Source organism: Pleurodeles waltl, chromosome 1_2 (genome assembly GCF_031143425.1).
Source record: "Pleurodeles waltl isolate 20211129_DDA chromosome 1_2, aPleWal1.hap1.20221129, whole genome shotgun sequence".
In the NCBI taxonomy this organism is placed as follows: domain Eukaryota; kingdom Metazoa; phylum Chordata; class Amphibia; order Caudata; family Salamandridae; genus Pleurodeles; species Pleurodeles waltl.
Window position 1 is genome coordinate 167,112,193 of NC_090437.1, and position 12,098 is coordinate 167,124,290.

General features: G+C 41.6%; 1 protein-coding gene across 2 annotated transcripts in view; it reads left to right on the forward strand.

Annotated features, from left to right (window-relative positions):
• Window positions 1-4,926: 4,926 nt before the first annotated feature.
• The window catches only part of LOC138298872 (zinc finger protein 436-like), a 135,770-nt gene continuing 128,598 nt past the window's right edge, over window positions 4,927-12,098 (forward strand). Inside the window, exon 1 of one of the 2 annotated variants that reach the window (XM_069236909.1) lies at window positions 4,927-5,542. In XM_069236909.1, coding sequence (XP_069093010.1) covers window positions 5,519-5,542 — 24 coding nt within the window. In that variant the 5' untranslated portion in view covers window positions 4,927-5,518. The remainder of the gene's footprint in view (window positions 5,543-12,098) is intronic. The other variant, XM_069236910.1, reaches the window with a different exon arrangement.

Consider the following 12,098-nt stretch of genomic DNA (forward strand, 5'->3'; position numbering starts at 1 on the left):
CAATACAAGCGATGCATAGAATGGGGTACCTGACCTTCCAGAATCTCACGCTTCCCTCCCCATCAGGGAGAACTTCAGGTTTGGTAATTTGGTTAAAAAAATACTTATTCCCAAAGGTAAAAGAGACATGTAGTACTAATAGTGATATTCTGGCAGTAGAACTAAGTATTAAGAAACAAAGGGGGTAAACCTGTATAGTTATTGTAAACATCTATATCAGACTTGTGTCACTGAGTATACAAACTTCTACGCTGAACTACCTTTCAGATTTGCTGATCCAGTTGCCCGGGAGAACAGGCCTAATTGTAGCAGGGGATTGCAATACCCAATTAAGCTTTAAGGAAGACCATTTACGATTAAGAAATCAGTATGTAGAATCTATGGATAGATCAGGCCCAGTGCAGATAGTGACAAAGCACACTGTGGGAGTGGCAGCCCCACTAGAGAATTTAATAATCAATGCAGGGCTAAGGCAGGTCAATGGGAACACAAAGTCAGATACCCCGGCTGCATCCACGTACAGAAAAGGGACTTTTGTGAGTCATCTTGATTATATTTTTGTAGATCAACTGCTTTGGCAATTTCTTAGCGACATGGTAGTGATCCCAAGGGCAGATAGTGATTGATCACCAAGCCCTCTTTGCAGATTTTTACAGCTTCCCTATTTAGAAGTAGTAGTTTGTCCTTATAGGGGATGGGCAACAATGTAAAGACGACCAACGATAATAAGAACGTCAGGTGGGCAGCGGTGGCAAATGATACGAAGGTCCAGGCCGCAATTTACTATAATGTCAAAGAGAGTTTGTCTCCTCTGATGTCTACTGACCCTCTATTATTAGACTTTGTGAAGTTGCAATACTGTCTGATGAATCGATTGAGACCCCTCTTTGTTGTAGCAAGAAGAAGAGGGGGGGGATACGGGTAGACAAATGAGGTGGTTCACTAGCTCTTGTCACCAGGTAAAATCCCAGCTGTTGAGAGCATTGCAAACAGGGAATAATTCTGAGATAAGGGTGGTGAGGAATTTATTTAAAGTCACTAAAAAAGGCAAAAAATGAGTAGGAAAATACTAAATGGGTAACCTTAGTTGATGCCCTTCGTGAGGGAGATATTCAATTATTCTGGAAGATGGTGGCAGAGAGGAAAGATCCACAGAAAGATGAGAGTGAGCCATCAATTCAGCCTGAAAGATGGGTGTCACATTTTGATGACCTTGCCCGCAAAACACTGAAGATCTAGTAGCAACATTGAAGATCTAGTAGCAAAATTGTACTTCCACCAATACCTCTGGAGAATAGTATTGCCTTCAATTCACTTGTCACTAAACCAGGCTTGTTAGGCTTTGACTTCGCTTTTTCCACCTTGAAGGAAACCGCCTTGGCTCTTCAATCATTGTGCAAAGGAAATGTCCAGGCCCAGGCGGTATACCAGGTGATCTGTATTTATCACATCCTGGAATTTGGACTTTTGTACCTAAACACTCTAAGCAATGCTATTCTGAGGGGAGGTGATCCCCCACTCCCCCTACCAACGTGGCGAGGAGCAACAATAGTCCCAATTTATAAAAAGGGAGATAGAGACTCCCCAGGTAATTTTAGACCAATAAGTCTAATTGATATTAGCCAAAAGGTATTCTGTTAACAGGTTCTAGCTAGGTTGTATTCTTGGCTCAATGACTACTCGATCCTTTCAGATCCCCAGGCTGGCTTTATGAAGGGGGTCCGCACAATAGATCAAGTCCTCAGATTCAAACTTCTATGTTGGAAGTATCTAACGCAAAAAACAGACCATTTGTGTGTCGCCTTCATAGATTTAAGGGCAGCATTGGACCTAGTTCCACGAGAGCTCCTATGGAGCGTCCTAGAATCTTACGACTTAGACAGTGAACTGTTAAGGCTGATAAAACATCTCCATGATGGAACTTATGCATGGGTCAGGTGGACCCAGGGTGGCGATCTGACATCCCCAGTTGCTATTGCTAGAGGGGTTAGACGGGGTGTGTCTTGCCCTGTTTAGCCTCTATATCAATGGTGTAGTAGACCAGCTAGCCTGGTGCAATCATGATGCTCCCAATTTAACAAGAGTACCTGTTCCAATTCTCATGTTTGCAGATAATACCTTAGTGATATCAAGAACACCAATGGGACTCCAAAACAAACTAGATGCATTCACAACGTTTTGTGAGAAGAGGGGCCTCGAAATTAATTCAGACAAAACTAAGTTTATGGCCTTAAATCCGCAAAAGATATTTAGGGGGGAAATTATTTTTGGGGGTAAACCTATTGAACAGGTTAGCCAATTTTACTACTTGGGGATAAGATTATCTGACAATTTCTCATGGTGGCACAAATTGAGAAGGGTGTTGTTGCCCTCCAGCAGTGGTCAGTGGTGATCAGAAGGACAATAAAAAATTCCATGGGAGAGCAGATTTCACCAGCTATTCCGGTATATAAAGCTGCTGCAGCGACAGCTGCAACCTATGGCGCTGAACTTTGGGGGTATTGCAACTCTCAGAAATTGACCCTGGTTGAAAACAAATTTCTACGCTCCTTGTTGTATTTACCAGCAAGCACGCCACTTATTCCCCTTAGTTTGATCTAGCACTTAACCATATCCATAAAGTAATCGCCTTGAGACCACTCATATACTGGGTGCGTCTCTGGTCTTCGGAGTACCTGGTCTCTTATCAAGCAGCCATAGCTGAGTTACTAACACTTGATAGTGTGGTATCAATCCCCTGGTTTCATCACATTAGTGATCTGTGCCGCTGTATCAAAATGGAGGAGGTATGGAGATCCCCCCAGCTTATAACAAAGGATGTGATCTCACGCATAAAGCAACACTATTGGGAGATGGTTTTGATCCAGACATGGTGTAGTCAGATACCAGGTAGCAGAACGGACCCATTTTGAAATCACAAATGTTCACTTAAGTTTGAACACTACATGGAAAATATACAACCGGCCCAGATCAAAAGCATTTATAGTAAATTTAGATTGGGGATCCTGCCACTAAATTCCTTTACTATGGGGTGGAACAAAGCTTACTGCGTGTCTTTTTTTTTATTTATTACTGTCTGACGCAAGTTGAGACCTTGGCCCACTTTGTATTTTTCTGCCCAAGATATTCAAAACCTAGGAGGAAGTGGATTATTTCCTTATGCAGGCTCCTTGGTGTAAGAACTCACACAGAATCACTCCGTATATTGACAAGTGACTCCAGTGAGAAGGTTGTGTTCGCTGTAACAAGATACCTTCAATGTGCCTGGTCTGCGAGATCTAGGGGGATTTTGCATTTGGCTGGTTTGTAACTTTTTATAGTGATACCTGGCTGGATCTGTGACTTATTGGAGTCAGTGGATGAATACACACAGTAATGGACTCATCAGAGAAACTGCCAGCGAGGCTTTATTTACTTAATGATATCATGGACTCTGATTTTAATTACGTTTTATGTTCCCTTATGTTTTTACGAATAATATGTATTTATTGGTTTGTTATTGATTTTATGGCTTTCAGCCGAAATAAAGCTAAATTGGTATTATCATTTATGTCCCATATCCAATTTATTGTAGCATAAAAAGTTCATTTGATACAAGCAAGTTGTATCCCATCATAACGTTACAATGATTAATTGATCGATGCAAGCAAGTTGTATACTATCATGTCATAACATAGCCATCATGTATTTCGCCCTGTCCTGGCCTGCGGGCCTTCTCAAGGCTATATAGAACTAAAAGAAAAGTGACTTTCAGCAAAGCACCCATATTTTGGGGCTACTGCATGTTAAAACTGGTGTGTAAGGTCCCAGAAAAAAACTGCATAAAAAGGAACAAAAAAAGGAAAAATACGAAAAAACTTAAATAGTTTGAACAGAAGAAAAAGTTTAAAAGATTATGCCTGAAGCACAAAAGTCATTATAGTTAGAGATGTCACCATCCAGCCTGTATATCAGTAGTCCCAAGATCAAAAGGGTTAGGTAAAAAGTCCAAGAGTCATAAGAGGTGATGCATAAGTAACTGCAGATTTTATGATATTTAGAAATCTATAAAATAGTTATTATTAGTGCCAGATCGCGAGTCTAGTTACCGGTTCATAATGTGCATGCTATTATCAAGCAGAAGCAAACTTTATGGTTAAGGTTTAATACCTCTACGAGAACATTTAAAAGATTGACGGCGGGTATATAGAATATGCATATAGTTAAAAAAAATAGTACTAAGTACCCCCAAAACAACCAAGTCAGGAGCCAATGGAGACATTTGGGAAATCACACTCAAACGTGTCTATCGTGTATGGATGGTGGACGTTTGTTTAGGACAGGAGAGAGGGCCCAAGGCGTCTTCAGTTAACAGCATATCCTAGAAATGTGCTGTAAATCTGGCCTGAAATTTACTCGTGGCTGGGCGGGAAAGGGCATTCTAGTGGTTGTGAGGCCAAACTGGCCCATGGGGGGGTTTAATGTCCCGCACAGCTTGAAAGATTTTATTCTCGAGTGAGGAGCGTTCCAGTACGGCCGCGTTCTCCCCCAATGGAAGCCCCAAGAGTTGTATAGATTAACCGTTGTAGGTGAAAGCGGCACCTCTTCTCTTCCTCTGAATCCGACTGCTGCTCGCGGCACCCAGAGCTGGCCCGGAACAGAATCAGCCGGCAGTGAAGGCCGAGCGCGGCCAGGCCCCCTCCCGCCCCAGGAGGCTCCCTCTACTCCAAGAGCCCGGAAACTTGATCTCAATGAGCGCCCTGCTGGGAGTTAGAAATACAATAAAAAAGACAAAGTGCATAGCCCACGACAAGCTGGGGCACAGACGGAAAGGTCTGACCGACGGAACACTCAAGGGACAGAGGAAGTTGTTCGTCTACTTGATCTGCGCACAACACTAAGTACAAATGTCCAATGCGCACTCGGCACTAACCGCCACAGCGCATGCTCACCAGGGTCACCCTTTTTAGTGAAGGCTAGGCTGAATCCACTTTTCTCGAATTTTCGAAATGAAAAACAAAACTTGGACGGGAATACATTTGTAGATTTTACATTGGTATTTATTTATGCAACGCAGTTTTGAGGACGTGAGGCACTTCAGGACCACTGCCTTCGCGACATCAGTTTCCAGAGGGACTTCGCATGCTAGTGTTTGTCTACTGAGCCTGCGTACAGAGAGATTAGTGCGCCGCCTGCCTGGAAATGAACTATGAGATGTTATCGTGTGGGCATGCTCAGTTATTCCCGAGCTGGATCGGATTCAGATTATTCATCACCATAGGCCAGGGTTGGCTGCCTTTGGAGCTGTTTAACTTTCTGAGTTCTGCAGGGTTCTCGAGCTTTTCATCTCTCTTTTCTCCGTGTGTGCTAACCTGTTTCAAGGGAACGAGCTGGGTGTCTGTCCGGGCCTGGCCTTAACCCTTTCTTTGGACCGCCCACAGGGGAAGGGGCTTGGTGTCTCTGGTTAGTTTCTCTGGTCCATACCCAGCTCCTGTTAAGGCACGAAAACGTCAGACAGCAACTGCAGTGGAATTTAGAAATGACCCAGCAGTATTCCGATAAGGTGAGTAGCATTAATGACCACTCCTTTTCAATTAGAACAGTCACTGTACACATGATGGACCCTTTTCATTAGTAATGTTTTTCACAAACAGCTACTGACATATATCATGAACACCTTGGCTATCGCGGTTTTGTAGAAGATGCGGCTTTAAGTTTGGCATTCAGCGCCTGTGCGTGTGATAAAGACTGCATGGTCTGTAGAAGGGGTCTCCAGCCTTTCTGTAATAAGAACTACTTATGTTCAGTGAAACTTATCAAGAGTTACTAATATTGTTAGTGGTGCAGTAGCGACCCTATAAGACTAGATTACATTAGTGTCACTATATGCAAGATAACTATCCCTACAGCGCATCGGGCAGGGTTGCTAGCAGTAATGTAAAAACAGTATATTTGCCAATCCGGAATGCCTCTACTTGAGCTATACATAATAGCCATAGCTGCAATTTCTCTTGCATAAAGGTCATAATATTTGTAAAACGTCTTCCCAATGTCACATAATTCATCAGTCAAATATCATATTTTAATATATTTTGGAAAGTTAGCAATTTCTCTCCAAATAGTATCTTATGAGTTCTGAAAACAAACACATTGTCGTCTCAAATATACACACTTAATTTTGGTATATATATATATATATATATATATATTAATTCAACCAAGCAAAAGCTTCCAATTGAGTAGGCTAAACTGCCCACAGGCAAGCTGTTTACAAGTAGATGGAAAGCTACCAGTAGCTCACAAGCTACTTGCTGGAGAAGCCTACTCTACAGGGAGTGCAGAATTATTAGGCAAGTTGTATTTTTGAGGATTAATTTTATTATTGAACAACAACCATGTTCTCAATGAACCCAAAAAACTCATTAATATCAAAACTGAATATTGTTGGAAGTAGTTTTTAGTTTGTTTTTAGTTTTAGCTATGTTAGGGGGATATCTGTGTGTGCAGGTGACTATCACTGTGCATAATTATTAGGCAACTTAACAAAAAAAAATATATACCCATTTCAATTATTTATCATTACCAGTGAAACCAATATAACATCTCAACATTCACAAATATACATTTCTGACATTCAAAAACAAAACAAAAACAAATCAGTGACCAATATAGCCACCTTTGTTTGCAAGGATACTCAAAAGCCTGCCATCCATGGATTCTGTCAGTGTTTTGATCTGTTCACCATCAACATTGCGTGCAGCAGCAACCACAGCCTCCCAGACACTGTTCAGAGAGGTGTACTGTTTTCCCTCATTGTAAATCTCACATTTGATGATGGACCACAGGTTCTCAATGGGGTTCAGATCAGGTGAACAAGGAGGCCATGTCATTAGATTTCCTTCTTTTATACCCTTTCTTGCCAGCCACGCTGTGGAGTACTTGGACGCGTGTGATGGAGCATTGTCCTGCATGAAAATCATGTTTTTCTTGAAGGATGCAGACTTCTTCCTGTACCACTGCTTGAAGAAGGTGTCTTCCAGGAACTGGCAGTAGGACTGGGAGTTGAGCTTGACTCCATCCTCAACCCGAAAAGGCCCCACAAGCTCATCTTTGATGATACCAGCCCAAACCAGTACTCCACCTCCACCTTGCTGGCGTCTGAGTCGGACTGGAGCTCTCTGCCCTTTACCAATCCAGCCACGGGCCCATCCATCTGGCCCATCAAGACTCACTCTCATTTCATCAGTCCATAAAACCTTAGAAAAATCAGTCTTGAGATATTTCTTGGCCCAGTCTTGACGTTTCAGCTTGTGTGTCTTGTTCAGTGGTGGTCGTCTTTCAGCCTTTCTTACCTTGGCCATGTCTCTGAGTATTGCACATCTTGTGCTTTTGGGCACTCCAGTGATGTTGCAGCTCTGAAATATGGCCAAACTGGTGGCAAGTGGCATCGTGGCAGCTGCACGCTTGACTTTTCTCAGTTCATGGGCAGTTATTTTGCGCCTTGGTTTTTCCACACGCTTCTTGCGACCCTGTTGACTATTTTGAATGAAACGCTTGATTGTTCGATGATCACGCTTCAGAAGCTTTGCAATTTTAAGAGTGCTGCATCCCTCTGCAAGATATCTCACTATTTTTGACTTTTCTGAGCCTGTCAAGTCCTTCTTTTGACCCATTTTGCCAAAGGAAAGGAAGTTGCCTAATAATTATGCACACCTGATAAAGGGTGTTGATGTCATTAGACCACACCCCTTCTCATTACAGAGATGCACATCACCTAATATGCTTAATTGGTAGTAGGCTTTTGAGCCTATACAGCTTGGAGTAAGACAACATGCATCAAGAGGATGATGTGGTCAAAATACTCATTTGCCTAATAATTCTGCACTCCCTGTATAGCTTTTTGCTGTTTCTATTCTACTAGTTTGGCTTTGCCCTTGGTAAAAGCCATGTCTCGTTTTATGTCTCCCATTAGTGTCAGAAGTTTGATCCATGCATTAATAAACACCACATTTATGTGAAAAACTGTTTTCTAATGTTGCTGTTTACACTCAAACAGTAACCTCAAATAGTATCAAAAGCTGTACAGAGAAAAATGCAGTTCATTTTTACCATATTGTTTTCCTTTTGACATTAACTGTTTGAAATAAAGTAGTCGTTCCCTCTTTCTGTTTTCATATTTTTGTAATGTGCATATTGAAAAATGTGAACATTCTATAGCAATTGGAATTTGGACTATAAGCAACGGCACAGTCCACTCACAGTTTGTAAATGTGGAAAATGGCACTGCCATGAAGGAGGTGCGCATCACACACCCTCTCTCTCTCTATACATATATATCACTGAAAAAAACAAAGTTTACAGGGACATTATAGTTAGGAAATAGAATTAAAAGAAACACATAAAAATGCACTTAAAAAACAAAGGTTACAGGGACGTTATAGTTAGGTTCTGGATTTACTTGCACAAAACCATATAAATCCAGCAGTTACAGTCATTATTATTATTAACATCCATTTTTACAGTGAACGTTCACCTCACAGGCATTTTGGTGCTGAAGTCATTTCAAGTAACTATAACTTTCACCCTTCGGTAACTATAATTTGTGCTCCCGCCATGCACAGTTTTTTTCTTTAATAATTTGACTGCAGTTTCATTGATCATTTTATTGATGTAACAAAAGTTGTCTTGAGTGCCGTAATATCTGGCGTAATTAGCAGTGCATGGCGAGGCTGCAAGTTATAGTTACCTCTAGGCGCGAGTTATAGTTACTTGAAATAACTATAACTGCTAAATTTCTATGGTTTTGTGCGACAAGTAAATCCAGGACCTAACTATGATGTCCCCATAACCTTTGTTTTTTGTAAGTGAATTTTATGTTTTTTTCTTTTTTTACGTAAAGTAAGTTTAATCACTATACTTTAATCCAACCACCACCGCTCACAGTGTTTGGACGTGTTCAGCAGGGTTTGGCCGCAGGCCAAGCCCTGCAACCGACCCCCTTCTATAGCCTCCCATCCCAGCAAAGCACAGCCTTTGGCCATGCACGAGGGGTGTTATCTGCATGGCCTGTTTCTCTGGGTGTGAAAATAGGTGTGAGAGGGTATCAGTGGGTGTGAGTGGGTGTGTGAGTCTGAGTGTGTCTGTAAGTGGGTGAATGTCTGAGTGAGTGGATGAGTCTCTCAGAGGGTCTGTGAGTGGGCGCATAAGCTTCTGAGCGGGTGCCTGAGTCGCTGAGTGGGTGTATGAGTGTCTTTGTGGGTCTGAGTGGGTGTGTGAGAGTGATTGGGTCTGTGAGTGGGTGCATGAATATCTGAGTGGGTCTGTGAATGTCTGGTTCTGTGAGTGGGTGTGTGTGTCTGAGTGCATGCATTAGTGTGTGAGTAAACATATATTTTTTGTAGTTTTTTTCCGGAAAGGTTCACAACTCTGTCACAACGTTACACGGAGGTGCACTGAGGCTCGCAGTAGAGTGGCGACTCCACTAACGTGAAAAAAATACAGGTTTTGGGGATTTTAAAACTCTTAAGGGGTCCCTCAGTTAGCCCTGAAATGCCCCCCCTAGGGCCAGGGTACCTCTACCCCTTCTACACTGTTTGCTCTTGCATTTCATCCCCCGGGACAGTTTCCCAGGTTAGAATATGGTGGCTGGAAGTTTCTTCACTGGTTGCAGCCCGCTAATCACAACACTTCTCCTGGTGTGAGGGTACGCGAAGCTCCACATAGGCATCACAAAGGATCCCTGTCTCCATATAATATATATATATATATATATATATATATATATATATATATATATATATATATATATATATATATATATACAAATTTGGTTTTCATTTAATAACTAGAAAACTTCTGAACAGATTTACACCAAATCACAAAAAGGGCACTTTCTAGACCAAGAGCTAGCTTTCTGCCAAATTTGGTGTAAATCAGTGCAGCAGTTAACATGGAGAAAGTGCGTTTTGCCCCTCCCCCTTTTTTCTCAGTGACCCCTTGACAGATCATCCCAAAACTTTCCAGACAGCAGCTGAAGTGAGCATCACATTAGTTTGGAAAATTATGTGAAGATTCATCAACCAGCTCCAAAGGTATAGGCAAGTCAAAAAACTCTGCCTATGGAGACTAGATCCTAACTATAACTACCTACTGTCAACTGTCAGTAGGTAATACACACTCACACACGCCTGGGCAGCTGCCTTACCAACCAGTGAAACTCACTATTCATCATTCAGTGCCTACCACATTGGCCTACCCCGGCTACACCTCCAATCACCCGCAACTGAGCTGCCATTTACTGTAACTCTACTCTACATCCTGAACGAACTTAATTCATAACACTGTAAATCTTTAGCTTCCTGCATTCTCCAAGCATCTTCTTACTCTCCCTCCATTTCAAACCGTCTGACTCACCCCATCAACAACAGGCCTAAAAAATCTACTCGCCCACTTGCTACAGCGAGTCATATTTTATCAGGTTGAGATATTTTGAGGACCTACTCTCTCTTTCTGGCGTGTTGACAAAGAACAGGTGTTCTATTGAGTCAGAAAGTGAAGGACCAAGAAGCCTTTAGATCTTGTTATCTGATCACGTTTGCTCTGTGTTCAGAGACAGAGGTCAAAAGTCAGTTTGTCTTACAATGAATTTTCCTTCAGACTGCAGAGTTCCAGGATTTTGTAAGTTGAACTGTCTGACCTGCTGTACAAAGTGTGCAATGAATGGGCGTAGGGTGTCAGTTTTTTCCTAACACAACATTTAAATGACTAATTCAAGTGTCCAAACACTGCAAAATATATTTCAGTAGTGATGAGAAAAAATATTTAATTAGGATGAAAACAAATCAAAACACCTTACTTGGTGATGTGCAAAGGATAAATATGTTTTCTGAAACCCAGTTTTCACAGATTATTGTTAATACCCTATATATTCTGATCATTAAAGCTGCAAGTAAGTGTGAAGTTTTTTGGACATTTCTTAGAAATTTACTGTCTGTAAATGACAGTAAGCTACCACATCATGCTTTAGTAATATATTTATTAAAAGTGAGTGTTTAAACAAACTGAGAAACATTCCTGCCCGATGGCAATGCTATTAGTAAACTAAGAGGTAAGTCAAGGATCATGTGTCCCCTATTTGTGGACTAGGTTCTTTTTACACATGGAGTAAACATTAAGTCTATTTAATAAATCAAAGGAGGTTTTTTTTGTACAGCACAAATGCTGAGCTCACATATTTGAAGGTGTGCTCATATGTGAGAATGATAAAAAAGGTGACTGAAAACTAAAATATTTGCCTATGATCACACAATTTGAGACCCGTTTATGAATCAAGTACATTAGTTACGTTGGTTTAGTTACATTTTTCTGATTTTTTGTTGCCGAACAATAAAACTGCTTCAAACCATGAAAACCTCTTGTCCAACTGCCACCCAGAGAAAACTTCCCTTCTATAGTTTTTCTACCCCAACCCCACTGAAACCAGAGCAACTCCCATCACTGTTGGAGGGGACGCCACCTACCACCTCAACCCCTACCTTGTGCTACAACTTTACTCCTAAGGCTACTGGCAAAGCCTCTCTCACGAGCTTCAAATCGAGATCCATTCATAAAACTGGTTGGTGTACAAAATCTTGTCGGAAAAAACTGCACCACTTTGAATCTTAATTCTGGGTGCAAGACAGGACTCATCCCTTCTTCCTTACAACAGTTTTGCATTTCTCTATTCAACTTTCTTCCCGCCTTGTGAATGCAGCTAGTACACAACCCTCCACTCACTCGTAGGGATCAACTCTGTTCATATCAAATAACATTGATATGGACAGCCCTTAATCCCTTATTCTCCATTAAATTTATCTTCATTGCTTTTATTAGCACTAAACCTTTCTCTCTCACCAATAGTTTTCCACCAAATGGCACACCAGTATATGCAGACAGCCTTTGACTCCTAGCATCCTGTTCAACTGAGGTAAAAATGCATGCCTTCACATTCCCAGTCTTCCTTGCGGCCAACAAACTCTCCCCATGCTCTCCCAACCCAAAGCTGCCCCATGCCATCTCTTTTGCTTATCTCTGCACCCACTTTACAAGAGTGTCCCACAATCCAAACATTTATCTCCTTG